Raw genomic sequence first — 25,509 nt, 5'->3', positions numbered from 1 at the left:
TGAATTCCAGAGACGCCTCTGCCTGATGCTCCCTGTCTTGACCCAAATCCTGGTGATAAGCTAACAAGGGTCTTCTGGCGTGCCTCAGCTTAGGTGCTTTGGGTGATGCTCATGTTCTGGGGCTTTGAAGTTTGCCTGCGAGGCCGGAATGATCTTTTCCTGTTACTGACCCAAGATAAAACATAGATTTTTTTAAAATTTTTTTAAATATTGCATGTAATCAGAGGAAAGTAGCTGCTGTAGTAGGTTATGCGTTCTAATGTTGATGTTGAGATACAGGATCAGAATCAGGAGGCTCTGTCTGGACTTGCTTAAACTTGGGGCTCAAAGCCAGAATTAATATAAGTTCTACTTTTAAAAATGCAAGTAAATGACTGGAACGGCTTTTATTTTTAGGGCAGGAGTTGAAATAATTAAATTGCAGCAGAGTGCATGATATTGGTGTCTTTGAAAATCATGGTAAGAAAGTATTCCTCAGTAATATACAGTAGCACTTTTAATAACTTCACAGTCCTGGGGTGGTTTAGATTTGTGGAGCCAGTGGGGAAATTGCATTAGCATTGCAACTTGCCATCCAGTGTGACAACAAACCACTCCTGCTGTTTGAATGCTAACAACTGACAAGTCGTGTGGTATAGCCGTTTGCCAGTTTCATGGCTTAAGCAGCTTAGTTTTAATTAAATAGCAGCTTCTGTGTATGATATCAGAGAAAGTGATGTTCTGCTTAAAGCCTAGTTCAGTGTTGTCCCTAACTTGCTGAAGATACCGACAGCTTCTCTGTTTCAGCGTTCAGCTGGTGCATTGTCTGCCATTTCATATGCAAAATTTGTTTGCAACAAAGCCCCTTTGGGGTATGGATGAGCCTTAATTTATTAGTTAAGTGCAAACTCAGCATCGCCTTGGTGGCAGCAGTTGTTCCTTGGGCAGGAAGAGCTCCATCCATGGACTGCAGTTCCAGACTCGTCACAGAAATGCATAGACTGGGAGATGCTTCACCCCGCTGCCAAAGTGCTCTGTGAGCAGAGGACTGGGAGCTTATTGATTAATGGGCAGCATTCATGCCTCCCGTCAGAAGGTGCACCCAACATGAAGATGTGATAATCTGTGGTAGGAGGAGTGGGTTTTTTTTTGGTCTATCTGAAATTAATTTCATAGAGAGTAAGTGTCCTTTGCATATCATGCCCTAGTACCTGGAAGGTAGAAACCAATTTTTGTTGGACAGTCGTGCTGGAGGAACTGAAGATGACTCCTTGTCATCTTCAGCAGTCATTTTGCTAGTCCCAGAATGAGAACTTGGTGGGGAATGACAGAGGAAGGTGACATTGCTACTTGCAGACACAGTTCCTTTTCTTAAATCATGCTGCTTTTCAACTGATACATTTTAAAAGTATTATTTTGTTTTACAAGGAGTATGTGGCATGGGATCACTGTATTCTTTGGCTGATGTTCCTTTCTTTCTCAAAGAGAATGGTGTAACGTGAACTTCTGCACAGCAGATGAAGATTTAACACTTAGACTACTTAAGATTAGACCTGTAACATCATGTGCAGACAACTGATTATAAACGGCCTGGATTTCAGAGTTGTTCCTTTTGATTTCTGTTATCTGAAAATGTCAGCCACAGCACTCGTTTCCCTGTTACCTGATCCCTCTGTGTGCCAAGAGCCGCGAGCTCCAAATAAGTCAAAATAATTTGTAGGAATTTTTCCATCTTCTTTATTTCTCCTTTTCATTTCCCATCCCTTCCTCTTCAGTCCTCAAATACTGTGAAAGCCTTTGAATCAGTGTGGCAGTTTATGCAAAATCTGTAATTCTGATGTTGCACTCATATTAACAAAAACAGGGAGGCAACCAGAGGTTTTTCGAGGTTAAGAGGCTAATAAAAATCCAGATTGCACAAGGTTTAGTTCAAGTTGTGCTTATTGGGGCAAGTATTTCACATCTTGAACTGGAACCTCTTGAGACTGATACAGCCTAGCATTGTCTGATTTATTTAATCACATTTACATGAAATCAGATATATTCATCAACAGAGAGCATGGTGAGCAAATTGAATGAAAGCATTACTGAACAGAATTTCTGGCTTTGGGAATAGAAAATATACTGTAAACTTTAGCTAGCAGAGCTGCTGGTTTTAGCTCAGTAGCAGATCATCCACGAAGGAAATGAGGGCCAGAAGGCTACTGCTAGCTGTGACTGCTCCGTTCATTCCCTGTTTGATGAATGGGTGCCCAGAGCCCCTGCCACCGAGCCGCAAGGACATTGCTCATTAGCCCGTAGCCATGGGAAGTGCCCAGCCGGAGGCAGGAAGGAGTGCCCTGCGCTGCTGTTTGTTTGTTTAGGAAGATAAGTGATGGTCTCCATGTGGGCATGTTTGGAGAAGGAAATGTTTCCGTGTTCTCGCTGGCTCCAGGCTCAGGCTGGAGGCTGAGCTGTCCCGCCGGCGGGGCCCACCCCGGCGCGCTCCCGTCTTTGCCGTAGCACGCACAGACTGGGGCAGAAATGTCCGTTTTTAACAAGCAGCTTAAACCTGTAACTGGGGGCTGCTCGGTTGTGCGTACATGAGCTTCTTGTAGTTGAAAAAAGTAAACAGGAAATTAGTATTTGTTTACAAGACGCTCTTTTGGGTGATTGGATTGATTTCCATGTACCTATTTCATTAATTATTTGGAGAAATGCTGATTGTTTGTTAAAAGTAGAGCTGTAGTCACAGCGAGGAGGTGGGGGTTAAAGTTGTGTTTGTGAATATTGCTGGCAAAAAATGTGCACACGAAGTGACAAATAGTAAATAATTAGCAGAGGTTTGTTAGTTATCCCAGTTTGCAGTCACTTAAATTTGTCAGCAGTCTTTACTTGGCGTGACATATGCTGAGTGTCTTAAAATATGTTGTGACTTTTTGTGCAGATAGAAGAAATTCACTCATCGTGTCTCATTCTTTCAAGAAAAGATACAACATTGTTGCTCTATTCATGCGGGTATCTGGAGCTCCCGAATTGTGCATTGTTGGTCTTTCGTCATCTTGGCAAATCAAGGAGATGTTCTTGTTGCCAGTCACAAAGGGAAGATAATACAGAGACTTTCTCGATGTCGCGTACTTCAGAGCTTATGTTATAAAACAACTGATCTTTTTTTTTTCTGGAGCTATCTACTTTTAAGGGCTTTGTTTTGTACGCTGTTGCGAATACATTTGCTGCATGCATTAGTCATTTACAGTACTTTGATCCTGTAACTATTAAATTGTTAACATTTGGAGCCAGCTATAATTATCTTCTATTATTATTATTTTTAATGGGCATAATGCTTCCTTTCCTCTCTAGCTTTCCTAAACAGTTGAGGGATCTTTGAGGTATCTGTTACACTGAAGCAGCAGTGTTTGATTTCTGTTTATACGGTTTGTTTTCTTACATTTCTGTGATCACTAAGAATTTTTTGTCTGCATGAAGTTCTTGTTTCTCTTGAATGTCTAAAATGGATGTCCCAGGAAAAAAATACACCTTAAAAGCGTGGCCCTGCACAATCACCATCTTCCGTGACTCCTTTGCGCTCAGTGTCTCGGACACCCATGCTGAGTGAATCAGCTCTATAAACCCGACACAAACACCAGTCGATACAGTTACTTGGTTTTGAGACTCAGACAATACAAGAAATGGTAGTTACCAATGTTAATCACTGGCTATTCTACTAAACATTGTTTTACCCGTGTTCCATTTAGGAACAGTGGGGGTTTTTTCACTTTTATTTAAGTGTGGAAGGCCTATAAACCAGCCCTTAGTTTAACTGTTGGTTTTTCTGATGTCTTATTTGAATTTTTCTGTATTGGAAACCATAAAGCTAGAGGTGCTTGACTTCAGCATCAGTTGCACGTGTTTTCTAGTGTTTATTGTTTGGTGGGGAAGCTGGAGGCAAGGAAAGACGATCGCGTTGATGAGAGTGTTTTTCACATCTGGGGACTACCCATGGACAGGCATTTCTTTGAGCTTCTAATTCAGATACTGTGGATCTCGGAAATGGTGGAGGGCTCTTAGCTACACACAGTGTGCCCAGTCAGGCTGCAGCAGTATTAAGTGAGCTCTGTGTTGATGGTCGAGATCAGTGATTTTCTGTATGTTCTGCAAATTCCTGCAATTCCACTGGTTATTGCTGAGAGATCACAGAAGTAACTGTGAAAGGCAACCAGTCATAAACAGTAAATGTGCTGTGCTAGTGTTTCATCCTTTGGTGGAAAACTCCAGGTAGTCTGAAAGTTAGAAAGGTAAGAAATCACCGTTGTAGATCCCCTGGTGTATAAGTTTTAGCTGGGACTTGATCCTCCTCACGCTGTTGGAGATCTGTCCATGGGACAGCAATGACTTTCTTTTCGCTATTCATTGACTTCATACTGTCATTGTCGTTGTAGTTTTAAATATACAATATCTTGACATTAAGTATGTTGGACCAGCTTAACTCATCAGAAAACCATTTCAGTACAGAGCTTGTAACTGATAATGGGTGTACTTTTGCCCTCTTCACTGAAAGACAGTGGCCACTAAATATAGCGGAGTGAGCTATTTTTGATTATGTAACATCTCTATCTGTCCGTACTCTGATTAAATAATCTATTTTCTTGGCAAAGGAGTAGGAGTTAATTTTCTATTATTGATCAAAAACATATTTTAGCTGTGATACAGATGACTTATTTGTCTTGCTGCCTGGTGGATTGATTTTTGTCACCGCCTCGTCATCAGTGATGCCGTGGTGCTGGGTTTGCGTGGAGCGGAGCCAGGCAGTTAGCTGGCAGTGGTGAGACGTGCCGGGCACATGCCGGTTCTCACCCAGGTCAGTATTCAACTGTCTTTCTGGGTGAGGTATGGTAGATAAGCCTTGGCCTTTAACGCTTCTTGTTACCACTTTTTGGTGAATATTTTGTCTGGTATCTGTATTAACTAAACTTTTTTTATTTAACATTTTTCCCCTATACACATCATCCAGAGGGACCTTGATAGGCTTGAGAATTGGGCCGGTGCAAACTGCATGAGCTTCAACAAGTCAAAATGCAAGGTCCTTCACCTGGGTCGGGCCAATCCTAGACACAAATACAAGCTGGGCACAGAGTGGGTTGAGAGTAGCCCTGAAGAGAAGGATTTGGGGGTGTTTATAGATGAGAAGCTCAACATGAGCTGGCAGTGCGCTCCTGCCGCCCAGAAGGCCAACCTCATCCTGGGATGTCTCAAGAGAAGCGTGGTCAGCAGGTCAAGAGAGGTGATTCTCCCCTTCTACTTGCTCTTGTGAGACCCCACCTCGAATACTGTGTCCAGTTCTGGTGTCCCCACCATAAGAGAGACATAGATTTGTTGGAGCGTGTTCAGAGGAGGGCCACAAAGATGATCCAAGGGCTGGAGCACCTCTGCTACGAGGACAGGTTGCGGGAGCTGGGATTGTTCAGCCTTGAAAAGAGAAGACTTCGGGGGGACCTAATAGCTGCCTTCCAATACCTGAAGGGAACCTACAGGAAGGCTGGGGAGGGACTTTTTACAAGAGTGTCCACTGATAGGACAAGGGGAAATGGGTTTAAGTTGAAGGAGAACAGATTTAGATTAGATTTTAGGAAGAAATTCTTCAGTACGAGGGTGGTGAGACTTTGGAATAAATTGCCCAGAGAAGTTGTGGATGCCCCTCCCTGGAGGTGTTCAGGGCCAGGTTGGACGGAGCCTTGAGTAGCCTGATCTAGTTGAGAGGCGTCCCTGCCCATGACAGGGAGGTTGGATTCGATGATCTCTAAGGTCCCTTCCAGCCTGTGCCACTCTATGATTCTATGATTCTGCCTACACAGCATTGGTATTGTAGTGAGTTAGCTGGACCAAATACCCTAAAATAAGCTACATGGTCAGGGCCCATGGAAGACTTCATTATTGACCATTTCTGGGAACAAATTTAAGAAAAAAAAAGTACCCGGATGAAATTCATGAGCTTTACAATGTATTAGTGCATCCTGCCTGTATAGACCTTCCTCTCCCACCCATTTTTTTCAGTGTGTGACAGCAGGGTGGTCTTACTTCTGATACGATGTCGGATGAAGTTTTGTGTTGGCCTCGGCCCTGAGCTTGGGAAGATGATGCAGCTCCAACGTGCAGGCGGTGGGGAAGGCGGCAGAGCTGTGTGCAGCTCGAGGGGCCAGCACGTCTGGCCCCATCCGCTCTGTTTGTGTAACACTTGAGAAGCAAAGTGAGGATCCCCCAGTTACTGATTTACTCCTTGATGGTGTAAAAGGAGCTAAGCCTAGAGAAAACAGGGGAAGACTAGATACGCTTGTTTGGGAAGTTTGAAGCTTTTGCACATTCAGTGCAGGAACTGATGTGCAAACTGTCCACTTAAGGTAAAAGAAAGGGAAATTGCCCTGCTCTGTGGCTGTGCCTGTGTACCAGTTCGTGCTCCAGATGGGTGCCTAACTGAACCAATAAACTGAGGACAACGAAGCTGCGTCTTTGCACCTGGTGTGTGTTCCTGGGGTGTCCCACCGAGCATGGAGCCTGGAGTGTAGGTCCACGCTCTGCCTGCATGTCCGGCTTGGCAGCTTATGGATCAGGCCAGCTCACCAGGTCTTGCAGGTGAGACCACGGAGCCGGGCAGAGGATGTCTCACCTGGAGAAATGTGGGTGCCGCAGCAGGAGGGAGAGGTGACTGAGGTGTGGTTAGCTTATCCTGAGAACTTAGCTTTACCTCCTGAGAGCAGTCAGGGCAGGGTGTTAGGCCATGGAAGAGCTAAACAGCGTGAACTTGCTCATTAAGCAAATCCTTGTCTTCTAGCTGTAGGACTCATTGGTTCAGAGAGTCACAACTGCATTAAAAAAGAGGCCAATCCAAGAGGTGGATTGGTGTTGTCTTACCTCCTTTCTGGTCCACAGCTGGTTTTTCCGTTTGGGAAGGATAGTTTTCATCCACTGAAGAAGCTTCTGACATCAGCGTGTCTTTTGGTTATAGTAGAAACGTCAAAGAATTGTCACCAGCAACAGAAAACTATGATTTCCAGTTCAGACTGCCCTTCCGTAGATGTACTAAACCTGTTGTATTCGCTGTTGAAACGGAATAATCAAATAGCAATATTTGATACCACAGGCTGCAATATTTGTCAAGCCTGGAGCTGCTGTACTTTAGCGGTGTTTTAAAGGCTAAGCAACTGTTGAGAGGGAAATAGAGAATTTGAAAAGTGTTTCTGCAAATCAAATTGCAAAAGGTTAAATGAGAAGATACGGCGCTGTGGTCCGACAAGGGCCTGCAGTAGTACCTAGTGTTGTTGGGTTTTGCCACGAAGGATTATTTGAAGTAATTTCACCGTCTTAATCATAGAATCATAGAATGGTTGGGGCTGGAAGGGACCTTCAAAGGTCATCTAGTCCAACCCCCCTGCAAGGAACAGGGATAAATAATCTAGTTTAATCCAGTTTAATAATCTAGTTTAGATTCCGTGTAGACAGACAGTCTGTCAATCATATTGGTGAGCGTCTCTCGTAATCCAATACAACTGGAGGCTTAAGTTAGAAAAGAATTGAGCAGCTTTATGTATTCAGCAAAGATATATATATTCAGTAAAATATTATATAATACTGATTAGATATTCAGTAAAACTAAAATATGCTGGATACTCTGCTGGTACAAGCGACTCAGTGAAACTTCTCTGATTCACACCAGCACAGCGTCTAGTTGTCACCAACCTCCCATCCAGCTCCTGGACCGAGTAAAGATCCGGAGGGCGACTGGAGGCTGAGTTGGCTTCTCAGGATGCCCCACTGGTGTGAGAGCAAATCTGGAGGAGGGATGGGAGAGGAAGGCAGCAGCTCTTTCGTCTGAAGATGAGGAGGTCGTTCTGTGTCTCAGGCGTCAGTCTCCATTAAGTAATAATGAACTGGTGCTGCTTGTGCAGATTTAGACAATATCTGCCTTTTCTCCTTCCTCCAGGTTGTTTTCTCTATTCTGTAGTCTCCCGTTCCCTCCTTTGGTTCTTTCTGCCTGGTTTTTGCAGCTTTGTCACTCAGGTCAGCAAGATTCATGCTGTTGATAGCTATAAACTGAAACTGCAAAACGGTGACATGATTGCAATTTGACAGGAGTGTTTCCATTCAAAGCAAAGCTGGAACAAATTGGGGAGAGAGAAAACCATATTGGTAATTGGATACATTATTATAAAGACAGCAATCATCCTGGTTGTTAATCTTCAGCGTAGCTCATGGGAAAGGTAAAACTACTGGAAATGTACAGTAAACGTGTCTCCCATCATGCTTTATGCTGTTTTCAGTCCATTTATTGGACAGAAGGACGTCATTTGCCTTTATCAGAGACCATGTAATGCTGTTTTCTTCAATAGCCAGAAGGAAGTACTTGCTTGAGTAGCTAGCAGAGAATAGGCACGTCACCTATATTCAATTCTAAAGCCGAAAGCATCTAAAACATTCCCCAAATACATCTCCCACTTGAATGCTGTGTTACTGCAGAGTCAATATTGAGCTTTTCTTTTGCACAATGTGCGTGTCCTTTACATACATAAAGGCAAAAGGTAAAAATAAATTGCGTTTTTATCCAGATTCTATCACTAAATAATGCCTTTTCGTTGTCCATCGTAAAGCACTGACCAGATGCTCCAGGTGCATTTGGCAATGTAGGGAAGCAGGATATTGTCATATTTGGGTGCTAGTCAGTAAACGAGCTTGGAGGGATATGGAAGCAGCTTGGTAAGAAGTAGTAAACCGGAGATTATTGTCCTTGTGCATATATTTATCTTGTTTCATGCCAGTAAATCCGTCAAAAGACCACGTAGAATGTTGTCCTATATGCTCTGTAGTACCAGTTACCGAAGTCAGACTGGATAGAGGGGACGGATAATTTAGAGAACTTGAGCTTCTCAGCTAAAATTGAAACAGGTATGGCTTTCTCTTCTTTAGTCTGTTATATTTACCTTAATACATGTTCAGGCCACTGGAAAATTACTGTTCTCCACAAGGTATGAGCTGGTGGTCTGTCATTGCTGTGGTGGTAAACAGTAATTTTCCCTTGATCTATGCCTGTGGAGTGACACCTGTACATAAAATTGCTTACTGTACTGTTTTATTTTCAATCTGACTTAAATCTATTTCACTGAATGTAGACTGAGGTAAGTTAAAGAAAAGCATTTTATAGGTTCTTACAGTGATGGGCAAAGGTACAGAATAAGTAAGGAGAGAAATTAATAGATACCTAGATTTTCCAAATTTCTGAGCTCCTCAGCTCTTTCAGCCGTTAGGGAAAAGGATGCTGAGTGTCTCTGCAAAGAAGCTCCTAAAGATGAATCTGGAATATGTATGTTGCTATAGTAAAAACTGTGAACAGTGTCCAATTTTTGAGGTTATTTTTGTTTTAAAGAAAACAAACATACACAAATGTGTGATTTTAGCGTTGATGTATAACAAGGGAAGATTGTTCACTTTGGGATTGTAACTACTTGAAACCTGAAGTAATTTTTCAGGTGTGACATGGTAATTCTAAAAAAAACCCCCCAAAACCCCAACCAAAAAAAAGAGCAGAAGAACCCCATGACCTTGCCAAGATGTGTGTACTCATTTTACACATTGTAACTCTAGTGACATTATTAAGTTAAAATATTTGTGTATATTTTTAGAGGATCTTTAATCAAGCACAGACACTTCTTCCTGCTGATTCTTCACCGTTTAAAGTATGCCATTCAAATAAAAAAGAATGACACCTAAGATGCCTCCAATTAAGGTATCTAATTTTGAATAAATGATCTATTTTAACTCTGTCAGTAAAAATCAGTAAATTGTTGCAGTTGCTGTATTTCCAAAATGCCAAACTATCTATCTATCTATCTATCTATCTATCTATCTATCTATCTATCTATCTATCTATCTATCTATCTATCATCAGTTAAATAATAATAATAATAATAATAATAATAATAATTGGAGAAACAATTATAAAATAGCTTATGCGAGTTGTAGAGCAGCAGAGTTTATCAGTTAAGGCTTGGTCTTTAAGGAAGTTCTTCTTTTACACTTTGTTATACATTTTTTTCAAGCAAAATAAAAAATGCCAAGTTCTGCTTTTGTGCAGTGGGAGCAGAGCAGCCTGTTTGTGTGTCCGTGCACGTGCAGCCACAGTGGCACTGCCTGCCCACAGCCTTCATCCGGCTTCCTAAGGAAATGGAGCTTCCATGAGCTCTTGGTGTGTTGGACTGCCAGCCTGCTGGGTGATCCGTTTGCAGTTCGCCACTTCCCCTCCCAAATTAACTCGGAAGCCGATGATTGACTTCAACAGGAATCCCCAGCACAGGGAGCTCTGGTGAATCTGGTAGGAACTGGGAGTGGGTAGGAAAGACAGACAAATAATCCATTTGAGTGGAGGGCTGCAGGTTGAGAGAGCAGCAGTTGCCTCTCCACTTGCTGGTTCATCAGCCATGTATGTGCTGCTGGAAAACATCCATAATCTGTATTTCCATTTGTGGGCTGGGAGGTGAAGAGATGACATTTCAGGGATAAGGGAGTGACCTCAAAATATTGCAGGAGGAAGTAGCAATGGGGGGCAGCGACAAAGCACAGATGGGACAGCTGATATTATTACAATAGATACTGTCTAAACAACTTTATAGAAACAATCGGTAGGAAACAGTGCTTTATTTGTGTTTGGGCTTACAGGAGAATGTATTATTTTATCCACTGACTCACCTCCATGTAGAGCATCACAGGAAGCAGCATGCAAGCTGTCAGGGTATCAGGTGAAAACTCTGGTCTGCCAAATCAGGTTTTGTAATAGTGCTGGCTTATTGCTTTATAGTGAGGGTTTTGCTCACTGTGGGAATCCTATAGACTCCAAATCGTGAAAATGGGTAAGAATATGTCTGATTCCACCACTTCAGAGGCTGTTAACTTCTTTTCCTCTTTTAGGCCAGTGCAAAGCATCTTTTTGGGGCAAGCTGGAATTGACCAAGTCTATTAAATGCTAGCTGCTGTGTTTAATTGTGTAACAAATTGACACCTAAAGCTCTAGGAGTAGACTGTAGAAATGGTCAACTCTTGGCAACAGGAATAAACGCCTGGGCAGCAGAGCGTGGACCCAGAGTGTGGAAGTTCCCACCTGCTCTGCAGGGACATGTTCTGAAAGTCAGCGAAGTTCATGGCGGGTGAGAAAGTGTCAGGGTTTGCAAGTTTGGGAGTAAACTGAGCCAAGCTCCCATTAGTAAAACAATCACTTCCCCAAATGGCTTTGCAGAGATGCTTTAGATTAGGGTTTCTCACAGTGCAAACCCCAAACTCACTAGTGGAATAAGCGAACAGAGAGGAGTCCTCTGCATTGTCTGGTGTGAGATGCACGTTCCTCCTGCTTATGCCGGGATCAGAAAGGAATGAGGGGATGGAAAACCTCAGAAACAATGAGAAACTTGCTTTGTGTATGAGGAGAGCAGCCTTCTACTAGGAAGACCTCTAAAGCTCATGTTTGGATCCTTGGGAAACAAGGATTTTTCATCATCAAATTTAATATAGAGTGTACCCCGAAGAACCAAAATAAGTACAGTTACGGGGAACATAAGGTTTGATAATGATGCCACCCTAATGTGATTAATAAGACTGCTGATTTTCCACGTCTTATCAGCCGCCTCTAACACTGGTTTGTGTATTTGTTATCTCCAGTATGCATTGTAGTATGGGTAGATAAATAGAAATACCATGGAGGCGACAGGAAACAAAACAAAAATAATCAAACGTGTTTATCACTAGAGCATTAAAATGGCTGCTGTGGCAGACACCAGATGAATTATGCAATACATAACTTAATTCTCTGGGCCACAGATGTTTCATTTTTCCTGCAAGGAGATGATTGAACCTTGAATGACAGTTTCAGGCAGTCTTTGATTGCTCTGTGGGTCACATGCTTGATATGACCTGCATTTGAGTTGCTTTCTACATGCTGTTGCTTTATAAAACATGTAAAATTGACATCATGTTGGCTGCTCAAGGCCAAGTCAGGAGTAATTCCATGCTTTTGATGTGCTTTGTGTGCAAGTGAGGGAGAGGGAAGGGTGTCTGTGTTTAAATTCTGGTACGTTATTGAATCAACAGAAGCCAGGAGAGGGGAATTGCAGCAAGCTCTTTCAATTTGTAACAGGAGGCACTAGGAAATAGAGAGTTTGCTGCATCTATGTCATCTTGTGTTGTTAGAAAATCCTCAGAGCCGTAGTATTGGATCAGGCAGTGACTCCTGCTACCCAGGGCAGAGCACAGTGCAGATTGGCAGTGGCCAGGAAAGCAGGTGGAATTGTTTGTTTGTCTAAATCAGCTTCTCTGAGCATGAATATTCAGCATAAGCTGAACCTGGAGATCGTGTCCCTCACCCTGAGGACTTGATCCTGCAAATCTGGTGGGTTTGTACTGATACTAGTGCAGTATCTCAATCTCGGGACGTTAATGCAGGTGGGATTCAGGCATAAATACATCAAAAATTAATCATCAGAAAGTTCTTTCTACTTTTCTCCATAGTCTCTAAAGACAGGTCAGAATGATTACACCAGAACTGAATTGTGGGGGCTCCTCTTTGCCTGCCAGTACTAGAACCTGCAGGAGCATGAGCCAACAGCTCATGAGGTTGCAGACTTCTCACCAGCTCCCTCCGAAGTTAGTGGAAACTGATTTTTAGGTCTGGCTAAACAATGTTATTTGTTTCTGCAAATTTTGGGTGCAAAACTTATCTCAGCCTTCTTTGAACTCCTCTATGGCCCAAAGGATTGTCACGAGTAGTTGAGGTGGGAGGAAACCTAGAATGATCTGGACACTCCTAATCGCTGATTTGGACACTCCTCACAGGGCTTTGCAGGGTAAAGCAAAGACACGGGGTGAAAGAGGACATGTTTGAGCATGAGACTGGGAGAAAAAGGAGTTATTGCATTTCTTCTCTGTTACCGGGCAGCGCGATGGCTGGACAGAGAGTTCACAGGAGACCTGTTCTAGTGGAGAGAAAAACTCAACGAAAGTTGAGTAAGAGATGTTTAAATGGAGGATTGGGCAGGATGGGGAGCCAAGATTCACGTTGGCTGTGGTGCAAATATGTAAATAGCTGCCACGTAAGAAAATAGTATTGCCATCAAATAAAAAAGCTGTACCGTCTGTTGATATATTGGGCTACTTTTTAATACAACCAGTACACGTTGGCTTTGTTCCAGCTGCTTATGTTCAGCGTTGTTCTCTGGTTTGCAAAGTGTGTCAAGGTCATGTGTGTGTAACGCTGTGGGAATTACAGCTCTGGGGTTCTAGGAGTTAACATTATCTGTTACATATAATGCTTATTTTTCCTCTTTATATTTTATTGAGCATATCAATTAGTGTCACTCATATCAATTTCTCTCTTTGTAGAAATGATTAAGAAAACACTGCTGATCTTTAGAAACTCTGCTCCCTAGTGTATCGCTGGAATAAAGCTGATTTCTGTTGTGTTTAAAACTTCATAATTGCAAACATGATTTTCTTATCCTTGAAATCCTGACTTAAGCCATGAAAGACAAAACAAAGTGCTGTGCAGGTTTTCTTGGAAAGCAGTTTTTCTGTGGACTGAAAGATGTTTTATTGTGTAGAGTCTTTTCCTGCTAACGATTGAGATGATTATTGTATTGTCCAGGTAATAATATCTTGCGCTTTATAAGCAGTTTCTTTAACCTTTATCAATTTTTGATGATCACTTGACATCTCTCAAGCGCCTAGGGTATCATTTATTTGAAGATCATACCTGCAGCTGGTGCAACTGCTTGATCCTGGTACTTACGATACTAACTTGGTGTCCTTAATGAGAAATATTTGTGTGAGATTTAGTTTATTTTTTCAGCTTCGGTCTGGATGCCGTGCACTGCATGGATACAAAGCTATGAGAGAAGAAACAAGAATTAATTCTAATAAAATAAAAAAAAAAAAAAAACCAAACCCTGAAAAAGTTATCATTTGAGCCTCCTTGTCGCTAGGGGAAGAACTTGATACAGTATAGGAGAAGTGTAAAGAGGGGTCTGGACAATGTATGGTGGACATTTAACCATTCCCCAGATTAACCCAGATGACGTGTTGTGTAATCGCTGGGGCACCTGAAACCGGCCTTTCTTTGATCTCTCAATTTAAAGCCTTCAGTGTTCCAGTGCTTAGCAGAGAGAGGATTTTTTTCTTCAATTGAGTTCCTCGGAAAGGAAACACCCAATTCATTACTAAAGTTGGTGGATTTATGAATCCCTGAACAGAGAAATTCTTTTACAAGAGGCTTGGATTTATATGACATTGGAAAAAGGATTATCTGATCTGAAGATCCTTAGAGGGTTGCTGTGAAAGAAAATATTAACCTATAGCTCTTGCAATTTGAAAAGTAGATTTGAGAACTTAGTAGTAAAAAGTATGTGAGTTCTTGCCCTTTGATATGCTATACTGGTTACGCTGAAATAACATTTTTTTCTTTCTTTGTACAACTCGTTTCTCTTACTTTTGGAGGTTGTATTAGCAATAAAGGTGGATTTATCTCATGTGGATGTTTATTTGATTATGAATTCTGAAATGCCTGAACTGTGTGTGTAGTGATGCAAGAAAAATATAATTAGTGGTTTTTTAATATTACCTTCTATTGGAAACTTTATAAGAGTGTCAAAGAGTTTGGTTCTTCTTTCTTTCCTGGAAGTCAGGCAAGCCAGCACCGCGGGCACCTTGGCATGGTCACTGAGGTGCAGGGATTAGGCGAGGGCATCTACCAGCAGAGCTTAGAAAGTCTTGAATTTGGGTAGGAAATTTGTCATGCTTCTTTTTTGCTTAAAGAAAAAATAAAATTGAATATTCAAATGCTGGAATGCTGTTGTGCCCCGAGTGAACGCTGCGATCATTGGGCTGCAGGCAATTTTGACATTGTTTCATGATCCGAAATTCCTTCCTAGACCCAGGGACCTTCCCTGATAAAAATTTTATTAAGACTTGAAAAAATTCAGTGTGCTGCACTTTTTTTTGTGCCTATTTTTTTTTATCAAATGCTCCGGCCCTTCTTCTTTTCTTCCCCTCCCAAACGTCCGAAATAACTTTCCCATTTTGTCTTGTGCTAACAAAGTACTAGGTTGTACTGCTTCTAATTTTAAGAGGCTAAGATGTTTACCTAATTTGGCCAAAATCTGCTCTGTGATGATCATGGATATATGTTACAAGTAGGATTTTTCTTTTTTTTCTTAATTAAACATAAATGCACATTAGTTGATAATATGTGCTTTTAGTTTGAGATTGCCTGCATAAATGTTTTAGTAATTAGAACACTTTAACAAGCCCCAGTGGCTCCATATACCATTTGCTCTGACCAGTAAACTTAAATGTGTTTTTAAAGAAAACAAATGTGTGGGAAAAAATGTTGTTTGGTTTTTGCCAACCCAAAATATTAATCTGCCCTGCTAGTGAAGTTTCTTGGCCACACCACTGACTGCAATTTCAAAAGTGTCATCTGTATTTTTCAGTTCTTCCATGTATAAAGAATCCAACAGCAGTTTCCTTCAAGGTTCAGTAAGTTTGAATGTTTCGGGGGCTGTAGCCACAAGATTTGGCAAACCATTCACTTGTCATGTTAAAAAAGGAATTGTTTCTGCCTCTTTAAGCTGGTATCTAAATGAAGAAGTTGGATCAACTGGATTTTAATCATAAAGTGCAGATTCTTCTTGCTTGCAAATGAATAGCTTCATGGTATTTAGGGTTTTCATCTGATTTAATTTTATTTAGAAAAAGAACTGAGCTTATTCCATGTTACCAGTTCTTGAATTTGCTTGCATGTTACGCTGTTCAAACCTAATCGGTTATCTTGATCTTAAAAAGAAAATTGAGCCTTTCTGGGGTTTTTATTTCCCGTGAGCAATTAAATTGAAAAGTGGGTGGTTTTTTTAAAAACTCCTTAAGTTGTTTTTTTATAGATGCCATGTTAGCTTTGAGAGGGCTCTTTCATGACTGGTAAAAGCTTACACCTTGTAAAATCTTTAGCTTTTAATGCATTTTGTTTTTCGCTTCAAACACAGTAGCAAGAGAAGAAATAATAGAATATTTCTTGGTCATGCTGTCTCCACAGTTCAGATTCTTTTTACGTGGTGATGCTTCTTCTGTAGCTCCAAATGCTCGGGCTTAAGATTTGATTTCCTAAATTCCTTAGCCTGGAAGTGTTGAAACTTAGAGCAAGCTATCTGTAATACAGACTGAAGAACTGTCTTGCTTACATGATTACTTTTCCTCTAGCACAGAGGTTATAAGGAATTAGATCAGAGAAATGATTATACTATCTGTGGGATGAGGAAACACAGGGTAGATTATATTTTTCCTGAAAACAGCTTTTACCCACGCTTTTCCTCATTGCCTTTTTTAATGTTAAGAAAGTATCATGCTTGACAAATCCTGAATAATGTTGAGTTGCAAAGCAGAAATCTGCTGTAAACCACTGTACCTTAGCAAAAGGTCTTTTTTGTTAGTAATTCCCCTCATTCGCTGTATCTAGCTGAAGACAGACAGAGCTTTAGGGTTTTTCTCCTTTCCATCGGCTCTCGGGGTGATGTGGGAATCCAGGCGCTCGCAAGAGGCCGAGTCACTTGGTGCTTCAGGAATGAAAAAGGTGAAAAGTAAAATGATCAGATCTGTGTATTTTATAAGTGTGTTTAGTTCACCTGGAATGACTTTGGTTGGAAGTGTAGGGTCGGTGTAACCGCGGGTTTGCTGAACTTGGCCCTTGTTCCCTGCAAGGTTCCCACCAGGAGGCCAGTGCAAACCTGCAGGACAAGGTGCCGCAGCCTCGAGCTGGGGGGTGTTTTGCCTGTCAAGTAGTTCTGCTGAAATAAAGAGAAATATTGAAATAGGAAGGGCTGAAAATGAGCAAATGTGGCGGGTGGTGAATACACAGAAAGTGCCCCGTGTGGGACTGGGCCAGAGTGGAGTTTCCTCGTGCCTGGCGGGTCTGAATTCCGCACGGTGCTTGGTGAACGATAAATCAACGCACGTTCTTTCTGCGAGTGCGTAAAAGGTGTGAGAACTGTGATTTATTTTATAATAAATACTTCTGCTGAGCAAACAGTGAATGTAGCTATTAGAGACTGTCTCAAATAAAGTGATTTTAGACTGCTGAGTGCCAGCTACTGACGTGGTAGTTGAGCTTTTCAAATGAAAAGGCTGAATTCCTTTTGAAGATTCTTCTGAATGCTGTTGACACTCGTGCTAGGAAAGAATACAGAGTAATTTAATTCATTACTTTACTTAAAGATAACGTTTATGGTTGCAGCATTAACGCCCATTGGTTTGCAGACTGCCAGGCTGGAGATGTTCTGCCTGCGTTTTTTGGGAGCTGTTGCATCATTTTATTAGGTGTGGGCAGGCAGATCGGGTGCGGAAGCACTAGGTAGAAAAAACGTCTGAGGGAAAGGAGCTCAGGATCAGTCAGCTGGTGTGTCTGGATACAAGGACAAAGGGACAATTTTGCCCTTGGCTACAGTTTGACACTTCCACTGGATTCAGTCAGAATTATCTGTGCGCGCTGAAGGGCAGAAATGTCATTTTTATGGCGTTCTATATCCTCGGTCGCTTTTTTTTTTGTAATTGCCTGCGTATACCAGTGCTGTAATAGAGCTCTTAAATCCTGACCCCAGCCAAAATGGCATACAAATACCGGTACGAATACTTCTGTCCATTTTAAATACACGATTGTCCTGACTCCTTCCATCTCATTTTTCAGGCACGTCCTGTGTTTCAGCCTGTTTTACTGGCAGCCGTGCACCTTTCAGCTGCCCCCCCGGGGTGCTGCTCTGCTTCACTGCTCTTGGTCCCATCTCCCCTTGGCCCTTTGGCCTCGGACACCCCTCTGTTCTTTCTCTTGTTCTTTCTCTTGCTCTGCTGTCTTCAACAGTTTCCCTACCCTTGGCTCCCTTCACTTGCCTCTGGGACCTTTGAAGATGGCTGAGGGTCCTTCGATGGGTCCAGACCCCCTCACGCTTCTACCTCTTCTCACTCATCTCTTCTGCATCATCTTCTTGTCTCAAAAAAAAAAAGTTCCCGTGGCTGAACTGAAAAACACCCCATCTGCTCCCAAAGCAGGGCACTCCTCCTCTCCCGGTCCAAGGGTTTTGTGCTTCTGAGTCCTCTGCTCTTCTCAGGTTCTGCAGTTTTTCAGACCTTTGGCAGATACCTGGCACCCCCTGTTTGGGGAGAAAGGCAGTGATTTTATTGTTCCCCAAACCCGACAGAGACACGAGCAGAAACTGGATTCGCTTAAGCCGTAGCCAGCGTGTTGAGTCGGGACATTCCCAGCTCTGATCTGGGAGGCCCGTGACATAATCCAGACATCATTTACTGGCTCCATATAACCTGAGGCATTCACACATAAATTCAGCCTGAATGCATAAGCTTATATAAAGAGGATCCTTAAACTATCCTGGCTAAAAATATTTGTAAATGCTGGAAACATTTGTGTGTGTGTGTGTGTGTGTGTGTGTCAGGATGCTCTCTTCCCTCATATCTCTGTTACAGATACATGATGGGGTCACTTGCACGGTCTTAGGGACACTTTTTCCATGTTAAATACTGTCATTTTAAGAGGGTTAACAAGTATTTTGGGGTTGGAGGCTACAACAAAAGATATTTCACAACTGCAGAGGCTAAAGAGATCAAAAGAGTTATTGTAGGCTTATGTTAACCTGTCCAGGTTAGTCTCCTGGCTACTCTCTGCACACTTTGGTTCCTTATTTGCCCAAGGAGTGCTTGTTCAATTCAGTAACTAATGTCTATTATTTATTATTAATTCTAAACATCACTTGCATGATTTCTTTCCAAAGTAAGAGCACATTAGCTTCTCCTGCACATGTAAATCTGTTTTCCATTATTGTCCAAAAGATTTTTTCAAAAGGCAATTCATGTTGCCCCGACAACATTAAAGGCTGTAATTAAAAATAATTTCCCATTAATTTATATACATACACATTTACTTATTATGATCTTTTACTGCATTTCCCTAAGTGTGCACGCAGAAACCTAAAATGTTGTTGAAGAGTGAGTCAATATTCAGTGTAATGATCCAGCGTCGAGTGTGCCAGTACCCTGATGTACTTCAATTAAGCATCTTTCCCAGCAAGCACCTGCATAGAAAAATGGATCTTCTGTGGGACCAGCAGAAAAACAAACCCTGACTTTTCTGCATCGGCAAAGGAAGGAAATTCCAGTATTTCACAGCTTTTACTGATAAGGATCTGCTACAGATTAAAAACAAAAAACAGACATTGTGGTGATGGCAGATTGCAAAAGGACTTGCTGGTTAAAGCTGCTGTTGGTAGGAGATGAGGAGACTGTTTATTGCTTCCGTATGGTCCAGAGGCAGACGGGCAGAATGTCTGGGGAGAAGTATTATGTCTTATTATATCGATACAGAACATACTGTTAGGTCTGTAGGCCCTTTTCCTGGTACCTTTCGCAGGTGAGAGCGTGAGTGTGAAATACGGGCCCATGGTTCAGCATGATGATAAAAAAAGATTGCTTAAGGATTGGATCTGTTTGTGTGAGCGAAGTCTTAGAAATGCTGGATTTTTTGAAGGGTCAGGGCTGGTAGCTGCCACCTAACACACAGATGTGAAGGATCTATTTCTCCTTGACTATTTATATAGTTTTCAATCCTTGGACTTTCCTATTCAGCTTTGTAAAGTGCATTAAGAGCCTGAGTCTAAATTTAGAGTTTCATAAATTTGTGTCAAAAAACTCTTTTCTGCATAATGTAAAATTAAATTTCTTGGTCGCTGTGACCTCATGGGTTGGTTTGGTTTTTTTTTTTTTTTAGCCAAATTTAGAACCAAACTTCTAGGTACACTGTAACAGACTACTTTTGTGTACACGTATGCAAGTAGTTGACCGAAGAACTGTAATCTTTGACTTCTCCATAGTTACCACTTGTGAAGCACCTTTACACACAGGAAAGATGACACTGCCCTTCAGCAGAAGACTGGGGAGTAAGAACTTCAAAAATCTAATGAATATGCTCAGATATCGATATACTTGTTTCACTGCAAAAAGGGAGCAGTCAAAGGAACTGGAGACTTGCAAACCAGTGCACAGAGCTGAAACCCAAGAGGATTTCGCCAGTCGGAAGATTGGCTGATCAGTCTTACTGTGTCCTTCTAAAAAAAAAAAAGAAAATTGGTATTGTTTGTATGAATGTTGCAATTGTACGGTGCATGAACGCATACAGCAGGCATTTTTCATGTGATAACAGTACTTCTGCTCTCTTGTTCTCCCAGGGCTGATGAAATCGAGATGATCATGACAGACCTTGAAAGAGCAAATCAGGTAGGATTTTAAATGAGTCCCTCCTAAAATTCTAAGTGTGACTTTGATTTTGGTTTTTGCCTTCTCGTTTGGATTTCATGACAGTTCTTTCATATGCACTTAGCAGTCATAACTGTGAAGTGTAAGAAAATATGCAAATTTAGAGAAAAATAGAGCTCTGTGGGGATACTCTGCAAGGATTGCACGCACAGTAGACTGGTGCTTGCCAAATATTTACCTTCTAATAATTTAAACTTTCCAGCTATAGTTATTCTTGGGTTTATGTTTCCAAATCCATCATGTTGACCCCCAACTCAGACATGCAGGTAACTGGTTTACCCAAATTAAAGGGCCTCTGTCCCACAGCAGGGCTGCCAGCAGCCCAGCCTAGGGAGGCCTGACCTTCTGCTGCAGCTCCAGCTTTTGTGGACTTCCCTTGGACTTTTCTTTTTTTCTTTCCTTTTCTGATAGGTTTTATTGATGTATTAAATTTTAGCAAGGGTTGGATCAGAGTGTGCCATGCAGGAGAACAAAGAAGTTGTAATTTGTTCCTGCAGATGCTGGTTTGGTTCCCTCACAGTGGGCACACTCCCAAGAAAGTGGCACAATCATACAGAGCTTTTCAAAATAAAAAAAAACCAAACAATCCCAACACCCAAGCAAAGTGCCCTTCCAGGCCAGTCTGTGCTTTGAGTGACTGTTTGAGGTGAGGAAGGAGACGTGTATGGACACGCAGGATTCACAGGTGATAGATGCAATGGGTGATGGTTTCACAGAGGGAAACCTCAGCCAGGCGTTTGCTTATCAATGAGTTTCGTTAATCCCTCTGTCAGGTAAGATCAGAGATTACAGATCTGAGGTCTCTCAGGTTGTGGTTTTATGATCCAGTTGAAGCTTTCCTAAGAGCACTTCCAGGAGTAATGGTTGCGCCTCCTTCCCCACCACGCGCTCCTGCTGCACATCTCCTGCTCCCAGTAGTGGTTGTGGAGCCAGACCATGAGCCAGACCAGGTGATCCTGTTGAAAACTAACCCCCCCTCCAGCTGCTGGGTTGTTTTGTCTTTTTCCTTTTGCTAGATCAGCTTTCAGCCTCCACTCTCCCCTGGTGCAGCTGACAAGTACAGCAAGTATATTGTCCTTTACATTAGTTCTTTATAAATTGGAAAAATACTAATGAAGCAGAAGGCAGATTTTTAAGTTGTTGGGTTGATTATTTAGTCAGTAAAAGAAAACTGGGTTTTGCACAGTGGGTTTTTAGTTCTGTCAAGGAACTTTTGTAGGCAGCATTAAATATTTATGAAAGTGCTAGTAATTATTTGAAAATGTGTAGACTTTTTAGAAATGATGTAGGTGTTAAAGATGTTTTGGTATAATTATTTTGTGATTTTTGCAAAGGCAGTATGTTTTGCAAAGTTGTAGCAATCATTTACCCAGTAGGTTTTTTCTTTTCTCAGAGTAGGAAGGTGGTTGTAGTTAAAGAACAGGTATTTCTGATTTCCTCATTGCCATACTAAAATGGAATATATTTATTTGTATAGACATGCTAAAGATATTTTCCTATCTAACTGGAACAAACCTGCAATGTGGGGTTTTTTTGGCTTTATTGGCTTTGGGTTTTTTTTAAATTGGTCAAAAATTGTAACTGCTTATGTGCATAACCCTTAGATTGGTTGTGATTCAGCAAACTGAATCTCTATGTAAACATCAGTGTGCAATTCATCTGAGCTGTTTTAAAGCCAGAAGAGGTGAATCTTCCTCCCTTTTCCCCACCTCCTCCTCCTCTACTTCCCTATCCCAGCTGCTGTGGTCTTGTCCCCTCCCTAACAGCAGCTTTTGCAACTGGGGGACCCTTCGTTGAGTCCATTGAGCTCAGTAACTGCAGAAAGGCCTGAGTCTGGGGTGATGGGCCAGGTTTGTTTTCTGTGGGTTTAGCAAATTGAGGCAGCTCAACAAAACGTCGGAGAAGCAGCAACACTGAGATGAGGGACACCAGGGCAGCATGTGGCCTTGGAGGGGACAGGGAAGGGGAAGATGGAGGAGCAGCAGTGAGCTGCTGGAGTAGCTCAGCTGATTTGCTAAAACATGCCCCTAGCCCTTGTTTTCTGTGATGCTTTGCCTTTATAAAACACTTCTATAAATTATAAGCAAGTAATCTTTCTAGCAGCAATTCCTATGTTTTACCTCTTTATAGTTGAAAAAAAATGAGAAGAAATTAAATGCATTGCACAGGCCAGAAAGTGAGTTTGCATCAGGCTGAAGTGTTACAGTTGCAGAAACAAGTACTTAACATAATTATGTATTTAATAGTTAAATTAACATTTCCTTTTACCATTTCAGTAAGTACTTATTGCCCATTATTAAGGCTACCTTTAAAGAGTAATGCTCAGCATGACTCTTGCTTTGAGGGTAGACTGCCTTGCTGATTTTGATGTGATGTTTTGCTGCTCTGGACCCAAACGACTGGGATTCGGAGCAGAAATTTACAGAACAGCAAAATGTTTTCACTGCGAATGTGCAAAATAGTTGCTGTAAATTGTTATATATCTGATATTTCTTGAAAATCCCTTTCTCAGTTACTGCCCTTTTTAAATCTAGAGCTGGCATTTCCAAACTTGCCTTGCTTTGGGTGAGGACACTTCTCTGGCTCTCAGAAGAGGTGGGGAGTGCCATCTCGCTCTCCAGTTCTGCAGTAACGAGGGGTTGGATGTACTCACTGGCTTTGATTCAGGTGTCTGTGTTCTGGGTGATGAAAGCCACAGGGACTGAGATGATGTTTTAATTCCCACCCTTGTATCCCGTTGGATGAAGTATGGACCATTCTTTGTAGTCTTCAGACTCCATCACCTCTCTTCTCACACTGTTTTTTTCCTCATTTGGATCTTCAGATTGTTTCATGCAGGAGCTTTCAGGGCTTGTTTGTGTGCTGTCATCTCCAGAAGAAATTACTAGCTCGTAGAAATAATTACCTGAAAATACCATCGAGCTTTGCAATGTTCTGCTTAGAAAGAAGAAGGGGTAGTGACCGCAGAGCTCGGTTTCTCTCCATTGTGTTGTTAACGCAAGGTGAAAACTGAATTTTCCCCAAAACCATAATCCTAACCAATAAGAGCAATAAATCCCTCGCTTGAGCAGACAGAGCAAGCTGGGGTGGAGGGTTTGGAGGCGGGTGCTGGAGGTGGCAGGACGGGTGCCGAGGTGACAGCCCTTCCTCAGCTGCTAATCCAGGCGCTCAGTGCAAGGTCTTGAGTGGGGTTTTGCAGCGGGGCTCATCTCATTCAGACTGCCAAAGCTCAAACAGAATAATTTAAGTGCACCAGTTTACACCCACTGTTAGGGTGAGGCGGGTGCTGGCTGGGAGGTGGGTGTCAGTGGTGGCCTGTGAAGTAATCCTTCCACTTTGAAGTCCTGAGAGCTATAAACCAGTCCAAAAAGAGCAGGAATAGTACATTACTATGGCTGGTCTACCCACGCCTGCCTGGAGGAGCCATTAGCTTTAGCAGGAGCCAAAATTCTGCAGCCAATAGTCCCCTCTTGCTTTAGCAGTAAGATGCAACTGTGTCCTCTGCAAGGCAGCAGGAGAGCTGTGGGCAGCAGCAGCTGGGGGGTCTGTTATCCCTCTCCAACTTTCTCCTCATCCCCGAGGCTGGGTGGCTTGGATGGCTTGGGTCTGTCGAGAGCTGAAGTCAAAATATGACTAAATGCAAGAAGAATGGCTTCTTTTCACTGTACTAACCCGCCAGCTCCGTAAGGAAAATAGCCCAGGAGTTCAGCCTCGTGTTTCCATGAAGATTTAATAATCCTGTAGTTTGAGGAAGGGACTCATTTTATTAAGATTTCATTTTGCACAATAAATCACTGCATATTTTCTGATATGCTACGAAGTATAATAATAAATAATTAAAACTAAACTACCCTTACTTGTCAAAATAAATGATTTATCATAGTTTGGGATATAGCATCTTTGAATTTTTTATTGTTTGATTCCCAGAATATTATAATTTCCGATCAGTGAAGTTAATGAAGCTCCCCTGTACTTTTCTGCATTTGCAACAGTTACAGTTGTGTGAATGTGTATTTGACACAAATATTTACAGTTAGCACTTTCCTGTACCTTTTCAAGTTTACACCTTTCTGGTTAAGTGTTTGCAGCAGTAAGTCACGAATCTTTGCGATGACAAATTTATTCAAATGAATTATCCTCTGTTTCTATACTTCATCTAGCAACCTGCAATCACCCAGTCATGCAAGAGAAAAACTGAGGTTTCTGTTTAAAAGAATAATTCCTGTGTTCTGAAAACAGAAATATTTGGTGTGGTTTACTTTTTTTTTTAAAAAAAAAAAGAGAGGGAGGCTCATTTTCAGGTTTTAATATTGAGTCTGAGTTTATGATTTTATGTCATTGATGTATCCAGGTCTGCTTACTGGTTTTATACATACAGTTCACATTGTCGTTTTTTTTTTTTTTTTAAAAAAAAAGAGTCTAATGGGCTTTGTAATTTGGGCTTCCTGAAAAAAAGTGCTTTTTCACTTATAGAAGAAAAAGAGAACTCTGATTAGAGTTGGTTGATCCTGTGTTACTATTTTTTAATCTTGAGGAGGAGGAAATCAATTTGAAAAACAGACTCAGATATAGGTATCTTTAGATTTTGGGAGTAATAACTGAAAGAAAATACGGGACTTTTTCTTTGGTCGACCTTATTGTGAAAGCTATAGAAAAAGGACTCTTTTTTTTTTCCTTCTGTGTCTGTGCCATGTTATCCCTTTGGAAAAGCAAAATGTTTCACTTGGTTTTCTTTCCATCTTCACAGTGCTGATAGTGCTCCTAGATTTCTACTTCTTATTTTTTCTAGGGGAAGTCAGTCAAATACAGAAACTTCTGTTACCAATAAAAGAACAACTGCTCTTTCTAAAATAGGTAACCATTTATTAAAGAATCTAAATGGGATCAAAATAGTTTATTCCACAGAAATGTAGTGTTAGATTTTAACATCTGTAGAGGAAGGATTAGTGAGTTTAAGCGTTTTTTTTTAACCAAACTACCACTAAAATACATACAGCAGTGCCTGTTATAGAAGTAGAAAGAAAACCTCACCAGGGCATTTGAGCAGAAATGCTGTTCTGAAGATCATTTTTTATTTCATTGGGTACGGTACCTTCCTGTCTAACGAATCACATTGGAAAATGGTTTGAAAAAGATACTTCCACTAAGTGAGGTTGCTAT

General features: G+C 41.6%; 1 protein-coding gene across 7 annotated transcripts in view; it reads left to right on the top strand.

Moving 5' to 3' along the window:
- CUX1 (cut like homeobox 1) overlaps positions 1-25,509 on the top strand; it is a 358,862-nt gene that overhangs the window by 233,889 nt on the left and 99,464 nt on the right. For all 7 annotated transcript variants that reach the window (XM_086624375.1, XM_086624373.1, XM_086624374.1 and 4 more), the window contains one exon: positions 20,262-20,310. In XM_086624375.1, the coding sequence (XP_086480501.1) occupies positions 20,262-20,310 (49 nt within the window). The remainder of the gene's footprint in view (positions 1-20,261; positions 20,311-25,509) is intronic.

The sequence above is a fragment of the Tauraco erythrolophus genome, chromosome 21 (assembly GCF_009769465.1).
Source record: "Tauraco erythrolophus isolate bTauEry1 chromosome 21, bTauEry1.pri, whole genome shotgun sequence".
NCBI classification, from domain to species: Eukaryota; Metazoa; Chordata; class Aves; order Musophagiformes; family Musophagidae; genus Tauraco; species Tauraco erythrolophus.
The sequence above is the reverse complement of the archived record's forward strand: the minus strand, read 5'-3'. Positions and strand labels throughout refer to the sequence as shown.